The 22,131-nt window shown below is 43.5% G+C and overlaps 1 protein-coding gene across 1 annotated transcript in view; it reads right to left on the bottom strand.

Moving 5' to 3' along the window:
• Positions 1 to 22,131, bottom strand: part of TMEFF2 (transmembrane protein with EGF like and two follistatin like domains 2) — a 236,368-nt gene that overhangs the window by 181,168 nt on the left and 33,069 nt on the right. The window contains exon 4 of the mRNA XM_083712929.1: positions 20,465 to 20,491. Coding sequence (XP_083569055.1) covers positions 20,465 to 20,491 — 27 coding nt within the window. The remainder of the gene's footprint in view (positions 1 to 20,464; positions 20,492 to 22,131) is intronic.

Genomic DNA, 22,131 nt, shown 5'->3' with positions numbered 1-22,131 from the left:
GGCCTTCTCCTCTGGTGTGGGGCATGCTGCACACCTGCTTCTTCTGCTTGTAGTACATTTGTAGTGGAGCATTTAGTATGCAACTTCTGGGTCCTACCTGAGTTATAGTCATAGGACTACAATTCCTATCACCCCTTATTATTGGACACACTGGATGAGGCTGCCATAGGCGCCGACTCCATGGGGCCTGAGGGGGCCCGAGCCCCCTCAAAAATTCGTTTGGGGGGCTCTGCCCCCCCAATAATTTAAGAAAATTATTAGTTATATTATGCTTTGTAAAATCACAAAATTATGTTGGTATTTTTTATTTTCCTTGTTTGACGATAGTTACCTTTTAAAATACATTCAGTAATGAGTTAAAACAAATAATTATTACGGTAGTAAAAGAGGCGGCGCGAGTAGTTTTGCTCGGTGCGTGCGACTGGCCCAGCCCCTCTTTCCTTTTCCTCTCTTCTGCTCTCCCGCCGGGCGCCTGAGGGAGAGTTACTTAGCGGTTCTGAGGAGCCGCTGTTGTTTCGGCAGGGGAAAAACCGCCGCCCGCGAACCGCCGAGCTCCCTCTCTCTTTCCAGCCTCTCTCTCTCTCTCTCTCTCTCTCTCTCTCTCTCTCGCTATGGCCAAGGAGGAGAAGAAGCCCTTCAGCCAGTCTATGGCCGAGTGGCGGAGGTTCATCTACAACCCCAACAGCGGCGAGTTCCTGGGGCGAACGGCCAAGAGCTGGGGTAAGGAGGGCGAGCGAGCGAGCGCGCGCGCGCAGGGAAGGGAGGGGAGGGGGCGGCCGGCACGAGGGGCGGTGGGAGGCACTTGCCTTGCCCACCACGCATCTCTCTCCTTCTCGGTCTCTCTCCCTCCCTCAGCTGGCGAGGGGGCCATGAGGCGGGCGGCAGCAGCAGCAACGGGCCGGGAGCGGCTCTTAGAGAACTTCCCGGGGCAGGACCCCGGTATGGGCCCCCCCAATATTTTTTATAAGTCGGCGCCCCTGGAGGCTGCTGGTGGTTGGAGTCCAACAACCACCTGCAGGGCACCATGCTGTCTAGCCCTGCAGGATTGGGTTTGTACTGCCTGACCAATCACAGCTGCTGATGTTGCCCATCCTTGTTCTTTTCTATGCCTGGAAGTGGTTTGTGGGCTGACATCTACACACATTCACAGGCCCCTTCTCTGTTCTCCATCTGAGCAAGGAAGAAGCTGCACCAGAGTTCAAGGATACATTCAGGGCAGGCAAAAGGGGGGTATGGAGAAGATTCAGTGAGAACAGAGGCCTAGTGAGAGGGTTGTGTGGCCTCACAAGAGTCCCAAAGGCCAGAGTGAAAGCTCTGAGGACCCAATAGAGAGGCCTGAGCTAGGGTGGTACATTTTGGCCCCCATAAATATAGTTCTCCACCTGGGATCTAGAGCAAAAACATGAAAATCTTCTCAGTAGGGTTTCTGGAACAAAGGGCAAACACAGACCAAAGGTGCTGTTCAATTCATGCATTCACACAAAGATCCAAAACATCCACTCTCAGTCCATTTCTGGTAACCCCTGGGAGAATATTTCAGGCCTGATTTTCAGGGCATGCTATTTTAAAATGTCCAACACATGGGATGTTTTGAGTACTGTAATCTGGGTGATGGGCCAGTAGTTTAATGAGGTTGGTTTATGCATTCTTTATCCTATAGCTATAGCTATATGCATGCGAGATTTTTATATGCAACGCCGTGCACCAAACATCCAATGGCTCTTCTTTAAGGTGCATTGTTTTCACAAAAGGTTAAACAGGCTGAGGTGACATGCAGTTATTCAAACAGACCTCGTAATGAGGACAGATAAACAATGCTTTCTGGTTTCCTCTGTTCCAGTTGTTTCTTTTCTAGTCAGCATTAAGGGGGAATTGCTACCCGACTTTTAATACATCTTGGCTCAATTGCATGTAGTCTTATTGTTTTCTAATTACCAACACAACAATTTGATCCACAACCAGGCTCTAGCGCTTCCGTGACTCTTCACACTGCAACATTATTGCATGATGTTGTGCCGATTTCTCACACGGTAAGCAGTTTGCCTCTGTCTCGCATCCCCAAGGCACTTATAAGCAGATGTTGCATCACAGCCAGTTTCACAAAATTGCTTCGGTTGTGATATACATTTTTTTTAATGCAATAAACTGACTGGATTAAAGTGTGTGTGTGTGTGTGTGGTGAATATTGCAGCAAAAAGACTCAAACAAATGCATAAGCATGGCCTCTCAATTAAGCAAACGCAATGCGTATATCAGATTGAGGTCACACTCCTAGGAACACTTACTTCAGAGTAAGCCCCACTGCGACTAATGAGAGTTCCTTCTGAGCAAGCACATGGAAGATCGAACTGTTCAAGGAACAGTCTATCTCCAGATACAAAAGCTATGAGGAGAGGTGGGGTTTTGCTGTCAAGGAGAGCTTAGCACGTACTTCAGGTTTCACAGAGAATATCTTCAGGTCCTTCAACATAATAGACCAAGCCCAGTGAATTATTTGTCCTTTTCATCAAGGACCTTGTTTGGCAGGAATAGGCTTCACTTTATGAAACTCTGCCCTAGAAACATTCAAGGCCAAGATAGTTTGCTGCCTGAGGTGAAGAGCAAAATGGCACCATCTCCCATTCCATGTACAGAAGCCAACTGAAGTGGCAGTTGAAACAGACCTCAGCACTGATGGTGATAGCTCAGTATCCCCTGCTACATCTGACAACAGCAGGCTAGCTTAGAGCAGGGCATGTGGCACACAGAACTCTGTCCTCCAACACTTTGCCATTGCTCTCCATCTTTCAGCATCTGCCGCTGGAGAAAGCCATTTTACTCTGCCTAATAGTAGGACTGGCCCTGGGGCAGCTTGACACATTGAAGCCTGAATCCCAACAAGATATTGCTTCAACTCAGGGGTGCCAACTTGAATAAAATATTGGGGGGGGGGGTGGACAGGCAAGCCCTGCCCCACATAATCACAAGATGAGGTACATACACATCATTTGAATGGCAATGCCCATCAATTTTGGAGGGGCCTTCTCAAATATTTTATTGAGGGGGCCAAAGGGACCTTGTCCCCTAGGAGTTGGCTCCTATGCTTCAACTCAAATGTGTCACAATCCTAAAAGTGCCTACATTAATCCAATCTTTAACACTCGTGCCCAGTAACAAAGACACAAGCCTCTTTCTCTCCCACAGCCTCCAAATATTAGGAATTAAACTTATTATTGAAGCTAATATAAGTCAGCTTCAGAATTCAGCCTCTCCGAGTCCCCTTAGGCTAAATGCATTTCCTTATCCCTCATTTTCTTCTCTGTTGTTGTTGGTGTCATCCATATTAGCTGAAGAGTAGCCTCTGGAGTTCTTTGCTGCTAATCCTGTGTTGTGTGTTGCTAAACTATGTGGCAAACCTGTGATTATAACAAAGGCCTATGAAAGGGCAGGTTTCCACCATCTTCCAAAGAGAAGATGGGAATTCAGTGCTCTCTGTGATATACTTAATGAAATCTGAAGTTGCTAAAGGGGTTTTAAACTAGCGCTGGTTAGGCCCCTTGCTGAAAAAAGAAAGAGAAAATGTATTGAGGCAAGGAAGAAAAAGAAAAAGGAATTAATTTGGTCAGTCACAAATCAAAGCTTACACAAACTCTCTAGTGACTGTCACTGGCATACGGTTCTTTTTGTCTAGACTGGCTCCCCCCACCCCTTCCACTTTTCATTTTGGCATAATTTATCTTTGCTGCTGAGATCCAAATGGCAGCAGCCTCGTGCAACAGATTAATTTGAAAGCGAAATTCTGTCACAAAGAGAAGATATTTGTCAAGGTGTTTGCAGATCTGTTTTACCACACGGGATTTCAAGGCATATGCCTTTCACCGTATGTAGCATTCGCAAGACACAAACACACTTTCTGTTGCTCTAGGATCATAGGGTGCTGCCTTAGACTGACCCAGACAATGGGTTCTCCAGTCTTTCGAGCAAGAAACTCTCTCCAAGGGAACTCTCCAAGAAACCTGGAGAGGCCAGGGATTGAACCTGGAGCCTTCTGCATCCAAAGCAGACACTCTTACCACAGAGCTATAGCGCTTCCTTCCCTCTGTAATGCAGTCAAATCCAGATTGTTCCACAAGGGAAAAGTGTAGTCAGCCATTCTAAGCCTAAAGATTTATGAAGAAAAGGTCACAGTTCCTGCAGGTTCTCCATCTCCTGCCTTGTTCTTGTCCCTCTCATTTTTCCATGCCTGCTTCTACGATAGCCTTCATCCCATCCAAGGTACTTATGCTTCTTTGAGGGGCAGGGAGGTGATGAAGGATGCTGCTATGGGACTTTAATAGTTGTAGGCCCTGGCCAGCTCAGTCAGCAGATGTCCCTACACAGCATATGGAAGGTTATGGTTGCTCTGCAACTTGCCTGCTCAACACAGAGATTAGTTAGGACCAGGTTCTGCCTTTCCAAATTCCATTTCTCATCCATCTGAGTTAACGCTACTTTGCACTCTATGCCGCAAAGTCTCATGATTTTCGTTCCATTGTATTCTGGATTTAAGGAGATGGGAAGGGGAGGAGTATCTATGGTCTCAACAAATGCCATTATCCTTTTCCCACATATCCCTCTTCATGCTGAATAATCAAAAGATCTCCCATGCTTCCCAAGTCTTTTAAAAATTATTCTAAAACATGAACAAACCAGGAAATGTTAAGTATAATTGTTTAATTGCACACTGAAATAAATGAAGAATGCCTGTATGTATATTGCTTGAAGGGACATTCCATTGCAATATACTAAAAAAAAGAAGAGAGCTCTCTGGGGTCTGGCTGGGTTGATCATTAACTGTTGTGGTTCTCTGCTAGCTTTCACAGGAGGGTTTAACCTTAGATCATGTGAGGGTATTCAATTCCAAATCTCTATCTTACAGGGAGTGACCTGTTAATCTTTCTCTGGACACCAAAGAAACAACAAAGGAAGCATCTCCAAGAGCTATATAGCCTTAGGCTGAATACAGGCTAATGCAAGCTATTGAAGAGACAGAGATTTGAATTTTGCTCTGATCGTAATTGTGAACCTATGCTTGAATATACATATGCTTTATACAACTTTCTGGGTGTATCATTGATGTTTTTGTACCTGTTTTGAATAAATTCTGGTTAGTAAAGCTTTGATTGATACTTGTGGGTCTGGGGGAAAAATATTCGTAAAGGATTCGGCTTTTATGCATTCAATTGCTTCATGCTGCACATTATTAAAATCTGCAACAGGGGATACCTGCAGACTTTTCAGAAATAAAACAAAACTGAAGGGCTAGTTCTGTTTCATGGGGTTAGGTTCTGCTGCATTTCAAAGTGCCATCAGCTAAGCTGGAGCATTAGAAAGCAGAGCTCAGAACTCAAGCCGCTCAAATCAGTTGGTCTCCCGAGAGGAAAAATGCGAGATGAAGGAAATCAATAGCTAATAAATAAATTAAATAATGGTCATGTGCTGAGAAAGGTTCACATTGAGTGAGCGGCAGTGCTTGTTACATGCTGCTATAAATGGATATGATAAGGAGCCAAAGGAAATATGATGATGGGGCAAAGGGCTTCTTGCTACCATTGTTCGAAATCTGGATCTACCAGATTGAGGCTCAGTCATATTCCATCCCATACAACACAGAGCAGCCCTATGTGCAATTAGCTGCACACCATACCAAGCCGTTGAAGTCCCCAGCTCTCATGAAGATTGCAAAAGAGACGGATTTTCACTCTGACTCTCCTTTACCTTTGATCAGATTACAAGTGGCATTGCTTAATTTTTGGCTGATCTGAGTGGCTAAATGAGGCTAAACAGACTGGAAAGGGGGGGGGGAGTTAGGGACGGTTGATTCTGGGCAGCTTAATTTTTTTTGGGGGGGGGAGAAACAGCTGATCCAGACAAGCAGCAGCACATAAGCCACACTTTTCTGCCATTCGCGTAAATGGATTCCAACACTAGATAGTGATCTGTCATGGCCTCCAAGATAAACGAGCTGTGCCTGCTCCTATTATGATTAAGTTTTCTTTTAGTATAGAAAAGCACTCTGTTGTTTTGCTCTAGATCGCTATGGTGCGACATGGAACTCCTGCTTCTAAGGGCGATCTCAACATTTTCAGGCTGCAGCGGGAGCAAGATTTTAGGAAAGCAGAAAGCCCCAACCAGTTAGCCACGCTCATGTGGTTACAGTAGTCACACACTCACAGCATACCCAGTTAGGATAGCAGCACAGTGGAGCAGAAATTCAATTCCATCCACATTTAAAGCCGAACCTCCCGCATTCACACTTACTGAAACCGTATACGGACCAAAGCCCCTTCGTCCTTTGAAACTGGCACTTCTCGGATTTTTGCAGCGCAGTTTTTCAACCAAGTAATGTGTACAAAATTGCACACAGCAGGGGGGAAGTGTGCTTTAAAACACACAGATGAGTGAAAGCAACATATAAAAAATGCTTCACTTTAGGGAAAATTGCATACAAAAATGTGTGCATTAGGACAAAGTTTCAGAGAAATGCTGTTGAATTTTCATTATGACTTTTTTTTTTTTAAATGGTCTGCTGATACCAGAAATTAAGATCAGAGACATGGGGTAGTTGTCTGATATGTTTTTGAAAGTATCTCTGGGTTAGGACTATGAGTGAGGAAGAAATTTGATTCAGTTTGCATTTAAAGCTGAATTTACCAAATTCCTCATGCGTCAAAACAATATGAGAACTAAAACACCCAAATCCTTATGTAAACTTTGCAATGCAGTTCTCCAACCAATGTTGACAAAAATGTATGTAAACATATAAACCTAGGTTCAAATGAAAAGCAGCTGTTTGGGTAGGAACTCTTGTTCCCTTGTTGATATGACCTATCACCAAATATTTCATACTTTCCTACCTCTGCTTTTTCTCCATTCCACCACCTAAGAGCTAATCCCTTTGTCTGAGCAAGGGTTGTCAACCTGATCCCTACCACTCACTAGTGGGCATTTCAGGATTCTAGGTGGGCGGTAGGGGGTTCTATGGCCCAAGTTGAATCCTCCTTCCATTGAGCACTGGTGGGCGGTAAGGAAATTTTACCATCAAGAAAGATGTATTCGTGGGCGGTAGGTATAAAAAGGTTGACTACCCCTGGTCTAGAGTGTTATTGTTATAGCCAAATATTTTACTGTGGGACGCGGGTAGTGCTGTGGGTTAAACCACAGAGCCTAGGACTTGCCAATCAGAAGGTCGGCGGTTCGAATCCCTGTGACGAGGTGAGCTCCTGCCAACCTAAAAGCACGTCAAAGTGCAAGCAGATAAATAGCTACGGCTCCAGCAGGAAGGTAAACGGCATTTCTGTGCGCTGCTCTGGTTCGCTAGAAGTGGCTTAGTCATGCTGGCCACATGACCCGGAAGCTGTACGCCGGTTCCCTCGGCCAATAAAGCGAGATGAGTGCCTCAACCCCAGAGTCGGTCACGACTGGACCTAATGGTCAGGGCTCCCTTTACCTTTTAATATTTTACTTGCAGCTTGTTGGGCACTCATTGTTTATGTGGTGTAGTCGGTGGGTAAGTAGTGGATTAAACCACTGGGTTAGAAGAGGGGTGTGGTGGATAATTAATTTATCCATCCTCCCTTCCAAAATTAATCTGCTGTCAGTCTCCATACCTACAACACAAATTTCAGCTTCTCCACAAAGCCTTTTCCCCCCTCTTCTCTCTCCACTCTTAGAACTGATTCATCCCAGCTAATTGTCAATGTCTTAGCTACAGAATGTATGTGGTACAGTTTGCCACTCAAGAACAGAGAAGAGATGCTCTGAAGTCAAAAGTCCAAAAACTCATTTTGGTTTTAATTTTCAAAGGAAAGGGCAATCATACCTATATATTTGCCAAAGCAACCTTTTCCATTTTGTGGAAACCCAGCATAGGCAATATAAGCTGAATTTGAAGGAACATGTGAACCTTTTTAAAATACTTTTTCAACTAGCCTCAACTTATTGGTACTTCGATAACTCCAGGGAGTTCCAGATGGGGCTCAGTGGGGGAAGAATCCTATAACATCAGAAAATAGTTTAAGGAAAGGGCACAGAAAAGCTATTGATTTTGGCATATAACATCCTAGATATGAAGTCCTAAGGAGAGCAAAAGCGGATTCATAGACTCATAAAATCGCAGAACTGTAGAGTTGGAAGGGATTATAAGGGTCATCGAGTCAAAATCCTCACAAAGCATTGCATTCAAACGCATAAAATATTTTAAAACATTTTCTCTCGTAACTCACATTTCAAAACACCTTTTCTATCAGACTATATATGCAAAAAATGCATTTCTTTCTCAAAATATGCATTTTCCAAATGTATTTTGGTACAGTATTTGAGGAAAGAACTGTGTCACAAACTTTGGAAAGTGTAAAAGCTAGTGGATCTCTTCCAACACTAAAATTCTATGATCCCATGATTCTACATTAGTAAGATAAGAAAGATCTGCATATTCCAGTGTCCAGAAGTTCACATGAAAATTTGCAAAGACTGAATTCCGGGGGGGGGGGGGGAGGGAGGGGTGCTGAGCTGCACACTGGGCCTGCATTTAAAAGGGAGCAAACCTCTATTTATGCAGATTTCACAGGGTCCCATACACAAAGTCATACATAGGCTTGCTGGCTGTGGTCCAGTAGACATGTTACGTTAAAACATAGTTTAAAACAAACCATGGTTTAATAGTAACGAACAGTGTGCTAGTTCATGCTCCTTCAAGGGTCCCTATGGCATCCCTGCCATACTAAAGATGACAAGAGCAGCTGGGGAAACCCTGCCAGATGTGCTGGGTATAAATAATAAAAAGATATTATTATTATTATTATTATTATTATTATTATTATTATTATTATTATCTGGCTTGTTGTGTCATCCAAACCCAGGCTTGTGGTTCGTTTCTGTCCAAACAAATAATGAGCCATAAGTCATTAACTCACTGGAACTCAGTTCTGGCACCTCTCAGGTGGGCGCCATTGCCGTTATAAGAGAGCGAGGGAGGCGTCTGAAGTGTACATGGGTCTCTACGAGGCGAGACACCGCGGTAACAGCAAGAGACTTTATTGCACCGACAGAACTGAACAAGGGCAAAGCAACTGCTTATATACATTTCTGAAGGCCTGGGCCACTCCCACTCTCAACGTGATTGGCTGTCTAAACCCCCCAAGCTGCAAAGAGCCAATACCAGCAGCCCACAGCCTAGTAACGCTACGTGACTGGACATCATGTATCGAATCAGAACACAGGGGCTCAGAATCCTCAGTCCAGACTCAAGCTCAGGTGGGCACAGACCACTGAATACATAGCAGCATTTCTAGAAAAATAGCACTGCGAGAATGTATGCACATGAAGACAAAATGCACCGGCATACAGCTCCTACTCCATCACTTCCCAGATAGCAAATGCTGCCTCAGCTATTCTATCGACTGGATCTTGAATGCCCTATTAAAGTTTTAAGCATGGTTGGCTTATTAATACACCCTTCTGGAAATCCAGTACAGTGGTACCTCGGGTTAAGTACTTAATTTGTTCCGGAGGTCTGTTCTTTTTTTTTTTTAAGATATTTATTAAGATTTTATATAATAAAACAAGTATCACAGTCAAACAAAGCAGAAGAGAAAGACAATAAAAAACAACACAGTCCAGCAAAACTAAAAAGCACAATAAAAAAACATAAGAAAAGGAAAATAAGAAAAAACAGAAAATAAAGAAGATCTAGTTTTTTGATTATTATCTTTATAACCCTCTTTCCTGACTTCCTCACATCTCCCTTTTCTGTGTTCCCCTTTACACGATCAAATTCAGCAATTCCTTACCCTCTTTCAAATCTTATTCAATATTATACATTTCAACCTATTATGTCTTCGATTTTTCCTTTCCTTTTAAATCCATTTTTACATGTTCTTTATAACTTAATCCCTTATATCATTTTGTTTAATTTTGACATAATATTACTCTAGCCTTTACACCCTTTTCTTTTAAAACATTTTTGCATATTCCTTTTAGCTATGTCACTGATGCCATATTATCTTTATATCCAACATCATTTTAACATTCAAACATTTTACAATGTTTTTGGAGATATTCTTTAAACTTCTTCCAGTCCTCTTCCACCGACTCTTCTCCCAGGTCTCAGATTCTACCGGTCATTTCTGCCAATTCCATATAGTCTATCACTTGCATCTGCCATTCTTCCAGAGTGGGCAAATCTTGTGTCTTCCAATACTTTGCGATGAGTATTCTTGCTGCGGTTGTTGCATACATAAAAAGTGTTCTGTCTTTCTTTAGCACCAATTGGCCGACCGGAGGTCTGTTCTTAACCGGAAACTGTTCTTAACCTGAAGCACCACTTTAGCTAATGGGGCCTCCTGCTGCCGCCATGCCGCTGGAGCCCGATTTCTGTTCTTATCCTGAAGCAAAGTTTTTAACCTGAAGCACTATTTCTGGGTTAGCGGAGTGTGTAACCTGAAGCATATGTAACCTGAAGCGTATGTAACCCAAGGTACCACTGTACAGGACAAAGTGCAACAAAAAGAAGGGTGCAGGGGGAGAATTCAGGTAATGAACTTTGGTTGTTGTTTTTTAAAAAGTGCTCCAACTAGTCAACCTTTCCGAAGCCCCATGACGCACCACCATATTATCTACAATAGGTAGTCATTCTAAGATTGAGGGGAGGGGAAGAAAAGGAGCCTGAATCAAATTGCGTTTTCCGGTTGCATTGCCCCTTTCTCATTATTTTCCCGTCCATTGTGAAACTATTGTGCTTTAGTAACACATTTATACACAGCTCCATTCAAATCAATGCACACTTGGGCTCTTATTGAGTATTTTGGCTCAAGTGCTATTGCTCAGGAGGTGTTTACAGCAATGTTCATTGTGCTCTCTCTAGCCCTGCCTATCAATCAAGCATGCAATAAAGCAAAGGTTTTTTGGGTTCTTTGTTTTTCAGAAAAGCAGAAGTGGGGAAGAAAACAGCCTTCCTGAATTTAACAGTTATTCACACTGAAATAGCATCAAGACAGGTACAAATGTATTTGGGTCAATGTAGCAGTTTTCCCCTTGCTTTTCTTTTTTTTTTTAAGGAGGGAGAGAGAGAGAGGGAAAAAAAATGTGGAACAAATGTGAATCAGAGCAATGCATTACTGCCACAGCATCCAAATACAGAACATCGAGGCAGGATTAATCATGCTGCTACTTACAGTATAAGGGTGTGTTCATAGAAAAATAGGCAAAACCTCTGGTTTAATAGACTGCAAGGTTCCCCCATCCTACTTTCTTTTCATGGCGCACTGTGTTACCGTCCTCAAATTAACTCTCTCTTTAAACACACACAAGCACAACCAAATCATATGCAAAAACTCCCCATCTCTGTTTTTAAGTGTGGAACGAAAACAGCTTCTCCAAACTATTGACCCTACTTGTAGGTGGCAAAATAGGGGCAAGGCAGAACTCTTCGGCAGTGTGAAAATGAGCAGCCCTCGGAAAACTCTATTCTAAGAAAGCTTAGCTCTCTAACTATCAAACGAAACTTCACTCCAAGTTCATATTGGTGGATGAAGGCAGCAGTGGGGTTAGAGAGGAGAAATGGAGGAGGAGGGGTAAGGCAAATTGCTTCCTCCAACCATGGTAAAATTAATATGAAACAATATTAAGGCCATATTCAAAGCTGAACCCAAAATTCTCTCCCTTATTCTTGGGCAGAGAAGTGATTTTTTTTCTTTTTTTCTTTCTGGTAGAGGTGGGGAAAATAAATCTCTCCATGAGGATATTTGCCTGCAGTTTGGGAGAACAGAGCCTCAAGACTAAAATTCTCAGAGGACGTCTCAGAAAAGTATTTTCTGAGCAATCTCAGCCTAGCTCCATTTAAAAACCTTCCTGCCTGTCATAAGCTGCCACACACTAAAAAAGATCAGCTATATCCTGGCTTAAACTCCCTGCACACATTTTGAAGGCTTGCTACATATAATTAAAAAAATATCGCTCTCCATTTATCAGGGACCAGCGGCAAGTATATGAAAAGTGGGAACGTCGAAAGGAGACAATGAAATGTATCAATGGGCAGAAAGTAGCAATGTATTACATGATTATGCCATATTAATGTATTATTTTAATGTGAGGAGGGACACAAGCAGCAGCCAGGACAGTTTTGAATTCCTTCACTAATTGTTCTTTATAATGAAAACTTGGAATGAATGTTTTTGTTTCTCCTAGAGTTAGTTGCTCTGCTGTTGCATGCATATATATATATATATATATACACACACACACACACACACATATCACATTAAAACCTTTTTTCACAATATTCAGTGTGGCTTACATGAGATTAAACAGGGTGTTCATGAGGCCTATCTGATTTAAGTCTGGTTCAAAGTTGACATAGGGTTGCCATATTTCAAGAAGTGAATATTCAACACTTTGGAGTTGGGTTGCCATACACCTGACATTTAAGCAATTTCCACCCAGGCGCTGTTACAGATAGCTGAATCCCAGCTATGGCCAGGAAATTCCGGACATATGGCAACCCTAAGTTTGATAAAATATCCTAAAATGAGAGGCCAGAGAGTCTGCTGAGAGAGGTACACTCTGTTATGATATGAGTACTACGCAGCTGCGAACCAGCTCGATGTTTACATCACATGATGGGTCTAAGCGTGGGACAGGATGTTCCAGGCGATTCTCAGGGTTATGTTCTCTGTGTAACATGAGACCTTCCTGTTGTTTGTGTCCAGGAAGTGTGAGGCAGTTGCTTGGAGGATTCTGAGTGAGAAGACATGCTTTTGTACAGTGTACAGGCAGGAATAAAGTAGAAATGAAATAGACTACTTTCTGACTGTTCTCTTTCTCCTGCTATTATGCAAGGGGGAAGGGGGTTTGCACCTTTCACCAGGGAGGCGTCGCCTATTCTAGATCTCCCTGGTCTGCCAGGATGCCAGCCAGGGTAGATCACCGGCAACAGGCCCCCACAAGCCTGGGAAGAGGAGCCAGCCTTTCCCAAGGGGGCCAGTTTCCGACACACTCAACAGTACCCAGAAAGCAGAGGCAAAGGTGACAATCTTCCCCATTATGGGAAGATGTACTGCACTTCTGTTCAAATTATAGTGTGTTTTTCTAAATGTGCATCTATTCATATAAATTAACATATGCAAATCTCAGACCCTCCAAGTTTCACTATTTTCCAGAGACTGTTCCGGATTTACAGAAGCCGTTCTGGTTTCTGATTTGATCCCAGAATGCCCCAAGTTTCATTAGAACGTCCCTATTTCCATTGAAGTAATGTTGGAGGGTATGGAGTTATGTGATCCCCGGGACAAGGAGATAAGTTACTATATAACCTTTAGAAGGCATCTGTACAGGGGAGGTTTAAAATATTTTCTAATGCTTTCTGATGATTCTATATATGTTGAAAGCCACCCAGAGTGGCTTTGGCAACCCAGTCAGATGGATGGGATAATAATAATAATAATAATAATAATAATAATAATAATAATAATAATAATAATAATTGAATAGGACATCCCTATTTTCATCAGAGAAATGCTGGAGGGTATGAAATCTCCATCCTCTTGTGTCTATGGTTCTGTGAATGAGGTGCTCTGAGAAACAATGCCCAAGGCTACCACCAATGATCTTCATGGCATGTCCAAGGTCACTAGAGATCCTCATTGATAAATGGGGATTTGAACCCTGGTCCTAATCCATCCCCAAAGAAAATTAGCACTCCACCTGTCAGGCTTTGGGGGAGCAGCTTCCTCCCTCCCTTCGGCTGTGGATATGCAGAACAAAGCAAATAGTCTCTTACCATTTAAAGAGATTTTCATAATCACAGCGAAAGGACGAAGAGTTCATTCTCAGAGTAAAGGTGCTCCCAGTTAAGGTTCACACCCACTTCCCCCTTGAGTCATCCGAGTCACGTTTTGCAACCTGATTTCGCAACCGCTTTGCTTTCTGTGCTGCCACCATATCTGCTCATCATGACCTTGGGCTGGGTGGATGGAGGCTTTCTCTCTCCCAGTTCATCTTCTCCTAGCTGTTCACTCCCCAGTTCTTCCCAACTTTTGTCTTCTGAGCTATGTCCCTCTGCGAACCAGTGTTCCAAATCTATACTGTCCCACTGCTCCTGATCAGGAGCAGGGGGAGGGGGAGGCTCCCACCATTCCTCCTCAGTGCAGCCCCCCCTCAGCATGGTCCCTGACATCACCACAAATTGGGGACACGTGTAACTCAGTTTTACCCCTTCTATTTGATATCCCCTCCCTCCGTCGCCCTATAAGCAGAATGAAAAAGTAAGCACTTCGTTCCCAGCCCTCTCATTGTTTGTGTAACAACTGGAGAGGCTTCTTTTAGCCACTCAAAAATGTGCACCATGACAACATTTTCAGACATCAATCTAGTGGGTTTTTTAATATATTGCAGACTTTAATTTATTAGTGCCCTGTCTTGATAATAATTCCAGCGGTGCACTCCTCTGAAAACATCCCACTTCCTTCAGCATTTATCAATTTTTCTTCTTCCAACGCTTGCTTTAATGACATATAAAATTATGGTTTTTATTACATGGCTTTATACCTGCTAAAGGAGGAAGCTGTGAGAAGGTTTAAATAACAAGGTTTGTTTTTCCCCTGGCCCACCCCCTCTTTTTGGCACATTAATGTGCTTCTGCACCTGGAAGCTGCACTAGATGTCTATTCAATCATGGGTTTTATATACAAGCCGGGCAGCTTTGTAGACCTTTAAAAGGGATGCAATGACTTGATCCTGCCTCCTGCACAGATCTACTTTCCACAAAAGCTGCCTAGGCATTCCCTGAGGTCCTGTTCTACTTGTCTTTTGTCAGCCTGTGCTTTTCATCTGAAATTGTTTGGAAATCATGCTTTTAGTTGCTGTGCTCTTTCAGGCCGGCATTCATTATCTAGGGAGAGTGGCCAACTTTCTTCCTGGTTTATTTTTAAAGAACAAAATTGATACTTTATCCATCCTCCCCCCTTGGTATCTTACTGCATGCATTTTAGCCATTGCCTAAAAATAAATATTCTGTGATGAGCCAATATAAATAGTTTCGCTTCTCCCTCCCGCTGCCCACGGCAAAGCATTCCTTGGTCTATCTTCAGTGTTGCAACAATATAAGGCGGGGCTATGCAGATTAAAGAGGCAGGTCTATGTTCTCCCAGCCTGCCCTGCCCTTCTGTTGGCAAGCTCAGGCAGTAGATTGGATACTCGTCTGCTGGCTGTTGGATGGGTTCTACTCCACCCACCCACTTCCTAAATGGCCTCAGCCCAGTATACTTGAAGAAGCATCTCCCCCATCGTTCTGCCCGGACACTGAGGTCCAGCTCTGAGGGACTTTTGGCGCTTCCCTCACTGCGAGAAGTGAGGTTACAGGGAACCAGGCAGAGGGCCTTCTCGGTAGTGGCACCGCCCTGTGGAACGCCCTCCCACAAGATGTGAAGGAAATAAACAACTATCTTACTTTTAGATAAATAAATAAAATAATAATTTATTTTTTATTTATACCCCACCCTTCCTGGTTTAAAAACCGGGCTCAGGGCAGCTAACAGCAAATAAAAAACATTGATTAGAATGCGACTTCAAAACAGCGTAGAATACAACATAAAATGCAGCATCAATATCGATAAAATTCAGGGGTCATTTTTGGAATAAAAAACCCTAGGCAATGGACATTGAATGATCACCAAAGCTAACTGGCCAAGTTGGTCCTGCTAGGGCCAGCAAGGAGGTGAGTGAATAAGAATTTAAATGTGGGGTCCCAGAAACGGTTTCTTCATAGAAGAGGAAAGGGGAAAGGGAATAGAGGACCAGGCTAAGTCAAATTGAAGGCCAGGAGGAATACATAGCTGTCAACTTTTCCCTTTTCATGAGAGGAATCCTATTTGCAATAAAGGAATTTCCCTTAAAAATGGGAAATGTTGACAGCTATGGTGGAATAGCTGTTTTTCAGGACCTGCGGAAGGAGATCAAGTCCTGCAGGGCCGTAGTCTCATGGGACAGAGCATTCCACCACGTTGGAGCCATCACTGAAAAAGCCCTGGCCCTGGTGGAGGATGACATCTGAAGGCAACCCTGTTTAGGGAAGGTTTTTAATGCTTGATGCTTTATTGTGTTTTTAATATCTTGTTGGAAGACACCCAGAGTGGCTGGGGAAGCCCGGCCAGATGGGTGGGTATAAGTAATAAATTATTATTATTATTATTATTATTATTATTATTATTATTATTATTCCTAAATTGGCACTCAGGCCAATGACTGAACAAAGGGTCATTGATCCATCCAAGTCTCCATTTACATCCAGATCTGAAGGAAAGCCAAGTACAAAGGAAAAGCCGTAAGAGGAAAAGGGAAACCTCAAACTTGTGAGGAGGACACTACCTTGGAAGACAGAGGAAAAGAATCCCAGCTAGTGTCAGAAAGCAAGAGGTGGAGGGAAACTGCAATGGGAATAGAGGAACCCTTGCCATGACACGCCCAACCAAATGACTTCCTACCAACGGTGAGCCCTTCTGAGCTACCTGGGCTGCAGCAGGACAGCCCAATGCAAGGGAACAGACACAGGCCGATGTTCTTCTCCATCTTCCAGGGTCCCCTGGTCCTTATATAATATTGTTGCTTTGCTTCAGGATGCATCCGTGTTTTAGAAAGTCACCCGAAAAATAAGAAGATGCTAAACAAGTTGCATTCAGGCACAGCGAATGCATAAAAGCAAAATTTCCTGCACCCTCTCTGATCCATAACTCAGTAATGTGGATCTGCCAGTTACATAAAATAACATTATTTGTCTCTTGTGTGTCTTATGTCAGAGTAACTCTATGTTAATAACTGCCCCATTTATCTGACAGACTTTTTTTGATGTCTGCCAGGCAGTTTGGATGAATGAGGCTATTTGGATAATGAGGCTTTGAGTCACCACCAAAATGGAGACAAGCGCAAAGTCATCCATTTCCTTTGGAAATGTTGGAACAATCATTCTGGAAATCATTCTGGAAAAACTCACAAAGATACAAATACATTGAAGCATCTATAACCAATCATAAATACCAGGAATACAATTCTTTTAAGGTACTGTGGTATTAAGTCTGAAATCCAAGAGTATGGGCAATGTGGACAAAATGAATGTGGTGCTATTACAGAAGAACATCAATAATGGTGAATGTCACTTTTGCTTATCAACGCACTGTGTTAAGAGGAGCTTCTGTTGGAAACACCAAAAATTAATGCCTCTGTCATCCAAGTACGAGTGGGATACACTAAGGGAGTTCAGGAGCAAGCACAACATGCCCAAGGAAAGGAACATAATATACTGTAGCCAAGATGGCTCATGTATGGGAAGGTTAACCCAACCAACATGAGTCAAGCTAAATCTATCGCATTGGAACAAGAAGGTCCAATCACTTTGAAAAATCCCATTCTGCCTACAGTTTTTAGACAAGGCTGGGGTCAACAGTGGAGAGATCAGCGGCCCACATTCATCAGTCAACTTGCTTTCTCATTTTAGGGCTGCCATACATCCGGGTTATCCTGGACGCATCCGGGAATAAGGCTGTCAAAACGGCATCTGGGTGGATTTTTGCTGAATTGACAAAATGTCCGGGGAAACCCTGACATATGGCAAGTAGAGCAATAAAGAAAAGCTTTAAAAATCCCTAAAAAGTGACAAAACTTTGGGGGGGGGGTTTGGGGGGGGGAGATATTCAAGCTCAACAACTTTTTCTGGATTTTCACTTTGGGGAATATGGCAAGCTTACATTTGGTAGTCTCATTAAACACTGCCAGACCTACCCCTCATATCAAATCCCATTTGGTGTTCTTCTACAAATGCACACCTTCTAGGGAGCTACTACTTCAGCCCCTTGTCCTAAGACCACCTGAAGGCGGCCCTGTATTGGGAAGTTTTTAATGTTTAATGTTTTATTATGCTTTTATGTATGTTGGAAGCCACCCAGAGCAGCTGGGACAACCCAGTCAGATGGTTGGGGTAGTAGTAGTAGTAGTAGTTTTTGTTGTTGTTGTTGTTTTTGTTATTCAAATCAGTGATCTGCGCAGTCCTTCAGCTGCAAACCAAGGTCCCCATTCAATCCTTGGCATCTCAAAGGAAGGGATGGGAATTTCTCTGCACTGAACTCATGGAGTGCCACCACCAGTTGGCGCAGTTTGGTCTACAAAGACCAAAGGTTTGGCTTACAATTAAGTAGCTTCCTGGATTCCAAAATGGCCAATATGCCCTGAATGAAGGAAGTGAAAGTCCACAGCAGGCTTGCTGCTAAAACAATGTATAGCTGGACACGCCCATCATTCTTCTCAGCCTATCCCAAATGATAAGAACGTTGAGAGGGCAGACAGTGAACCTGGCCCATGGGTGAACTTGTGAATGGAGCAATGGAAGAATGGTTAATAACCTGGCCCCACTCATCAGTGAGGAAGTGTACAATGCAAACGTAACACCCAGTTCTAGCCTGAAGAGAATGCCTTCCCCATTTCTGAGCATGCCGTCTACAAGAGCAACTTCCGTAAGTTACTCACCACCCCTCTGTCAGAAGAAGTACAAACAGCCTGAGCGCATTCAAGCAAAAGCAGAACACCTTTAAGTCCCATAAATTTAAACAGGAGTCCGATTCATAACCATGAATGTACCAGCAAATGTGACATGAATTTCTGTTGAAAAGAAGGAGATGAGCCATCTTAACTTGTGAATATTTGACCACAAGTAAATCTCACTATGGGGACGCAGGTGGCGCTGTGGGTTAAAGCCTCAGCGCCTAGGACTTGCCGATCGAAAGGTCGTCGGTTCGAATCCCTGCGGCGGGGTGCGCTCCCGCTGCTCGGTCCCAGCGCCTGCCAACCTAGCAGTTCGAAAGCACCTCCGGGTGCAAGTAGATAAATAGGGACTGCTTACCAGCGGGAAGGTAAACGGCGTTTCCGTGTGCGGCTCTGGCTCGCCAGAGCAGCGATGTCACGCTGGCCACGTGACCCGGAAGTGTCTCCGGACAGCGCTGGCCCCTGGCCTCTTGAGTGAGATGGGCGCACAACCCCAGAGTCTGTCAAGACTGGCCCGTACGGGCAGGGGTACCTTTACCTTTACCTAAATCTCCCTATATACAGCGGTCCTGCTCGTGTACAGCTGCACATGGCTGCACCATGAAATGCTTACTTTCAGACAATACTGGCTTAAGATCTCAGTATTTGGCCTGGGGAAGAGATTACTTGTACATCTAACCAATGAGGAATTTATCACTCCATGGCGGAAAACGATGGCCAGAAAAGCCACCTCGATTGGACTGTCACCATCCCTTTTGTATCAACTGGGCTACAATACCGCCCTTGTATCCCTGAAGTAAAGGCTTTGGGACATCTCACATAGCGACCTGTGATCCAGATCCAATGTAATCTGTGGCCCGATTGCAGCTGGAATCCAAAATGGGCACAACTTTCAGTTAGCCTCATACCATAGGAATTTGTCCATACCCACCTTTCAGCGTTTATTTACCAAAGCTAGATTAAATGTATTTCCATCGGAAGTTCTAAATGGTAGACTGAGAGGCATCTCCTACCAGAACAGGCTTTGTTGATGTTCTCAGGACACCGATTGCACGAACCATATCCTACTGCATTGTGGGCAGTACGAGCAAGCAAGGTATCAACTGATCAAACCCTTACTAGCAAATTTGCTGGGAAAATCTGAAGCCTCTCATATTAAATACCTTCTGGAGGATAGGTCAAATGATATTACACTGACCGTGGCAAAGTTTCTTTCGGAAGTCGCAAGAAACAAAGACCATCATGCTCAAAATGACTACCTTGGTCTCTTTCACCTGCTGTTTGGTTGTTTTAACTGTATCCTGTTTTGAAACTGTTTTGTGGGTATGTGGACCGCAATAAAGATATTTATTTATTTATTTATTTATTTACTTTCAGACAGATTGTGCTCACAACTTATAAAAAGACCCAGAAAGATGCGTCAGTATATTTGCAATGCATATTTTTAAATGTACCAACATGGCAATACCCTGTAATCAAAGTGTTTGACACAGCCACATTTAAAGCCATAACCTTTCTTCTTATTTTTTCTGTGAAATCCCTCCACCTCATGGTTTGGGAAGACTACGTTAGTCACGGGAGAAAAATCCTGGAACAATTATGGGTTCGTTGAGAATGTAATAACAATAAATAAAACCATCTGTGCCACAAGAGCTCTAGTAACAGTAGATGGAGATAGAGTCCTTGCTGAATCATGAATAATACAAATTCCAACCAAGTGTAATACAGCCCTCCATATATGTCCAAAAACAAACCAGCTCTTCATCATTAGGCTGGAGTTTGACAAAAATGCAGAGGATCAGATCATCTGAACAATACAGGGTGGTACAAAACAACTATCCAACACGCCTAACTGCAATGTGGCAAGTGATGTCAGCAGGTTCCAGTGGTGGAAAAACAGAATTAATAAAAGCATTCCTACCTCCATCCCCAGATCCAGAACCTGCATCTGTAAGAGGGAGAGAAAAAAAGGGGTTGTGGTTATATAGATGTATGAATACCGGGATAATTTGTATGTATGTGCAGCCACATCCTGCTTAGTTAAAATGCGCTGTAGCAAATTGTGCTTTTTTTATGCCATTCCTCTGTCAATTAGAGAGATCTATGCTAAATGTTTCATGTGAACTTTCTGTTTGATGCTGGAAAGTTCCTTTTAAGATTCTACAGGTGTTCCTGTTCTAAATCCTCGGTTTACTGCACCAAGGCTGGCAACGTTACTGTATTTCCTGACAATTTTTCTATTTTCTTCCGTAAAGTATTTGTGGGATGGGCGCTCTGTTTTTATTTTTCGAACGTAAGGTTTTGAAAGAAAGGAGAACCAAATCGACATTTGGCTGTGAGAGTCGCGGGTACGTTCCACACCAGGGGTCAGCAAACTTTTTCAGCAGGGGAGGCGGTCCACTGTCCCTCAGATCTTGTGGGGGGCCAGACTATATTTTTTTGGGGGGGGGGGATGAACGAATTCCTATGCCCCAGAAACAACCCAGAGATGCATTTTAAATAAAAGCACACCTTCTACTCATGTAAAAACACCAGGCAGGCCCCACAAATAACTCAAAGGTGCATTTTAAATAAAAGGACACATTCTACTCATGTAAAAACATGCTGATTCCTAGACTGTCTGCGGGCTGGATTTAGAAGGCGATTGGGCCAGATCTGGCCCCCAGGCCTTAGTTTGCCTACCAATGTTCCACACAACCCATGGGTGAGATCTCTATCCCTGCTCCCTCACAGACCCCATGCAGACAGGCCCTGACCATCTAAAATCTCCCTGTGCTGCCATGAAACTGGTCTCAGCAACCACAACCATTTCTGAAGTTATGAGGCAACAGCATCTACAGCTGGATCTGACCAGGATGTTCGATGCCTGTTTCAAACAACAATGCAGGAACACTAGATCATTTTGCTGCCTGATCCACTGCTGGAAGGGTTTTTTTGTTTTTTTAAAATAGCACAGCATATGCTTGTTCTCGGCATTTATATACCACCCAATTAACCATGTCCTCCGGGCAATTCGCAAATTAAAACCAATAAAATAGAAAATACAATCAATGGGCAACTAAAACGCTCATTAAGCAAGCAGCAGAGCTGTGGGAATGCCAGCGTAGCGTCATTGTGGATTGCAGTGTCACATGAATCAGGTGAAACATTTGGATCTGTAGACATCGTCACCTTTGGACCTTTGGTACGTTTCCACATCAGTAAGGCTGGTCACCAAGGAGGTTTAAATTCCAAAATAATATTCCAAAATGCCAGAGTGGTGCATGCTGTAGTTATCTCCTGCTTGGACTACTGCCATGTGCTCTACGTGGGGATACCTTTGAAGGTGACCTGGAAACTACAACTAATCCAGAATGCGGCAAATAGACTGGTGACTGGGAGCGGCTGCTGAGACCATATAACACCAGTCTTGAAAGACCTACATTGGCTCCTAGGACGTTTACGAGCACAATTCAAAGTGTTGGCGCTGACCTTGAAAGCCCTAAATTGCCTTGGTCCAGTATACCTGAAGGAGCGTCTCCACCCCCATTGTTCAACCTGGACACTGAGGTCCAGCTCTGAGGGCCTTCTGGCGGTTCCCTCACTGCG

This window comes from Podarcis gaigeae, assembly GCF_964106915.1.
Source record: "Podarcis gaigeae genome assembly, chromosome: 1".
Lineage (NCBI taxonomy): Eukaryota > Metazoa > Chordata > Lepidosauria > Squamata > Lacertidae > Podarcis > Podarcis gaigeae.
This window is presented reverse-complemented; position numbering and strand designations above follow the sequence as displayed.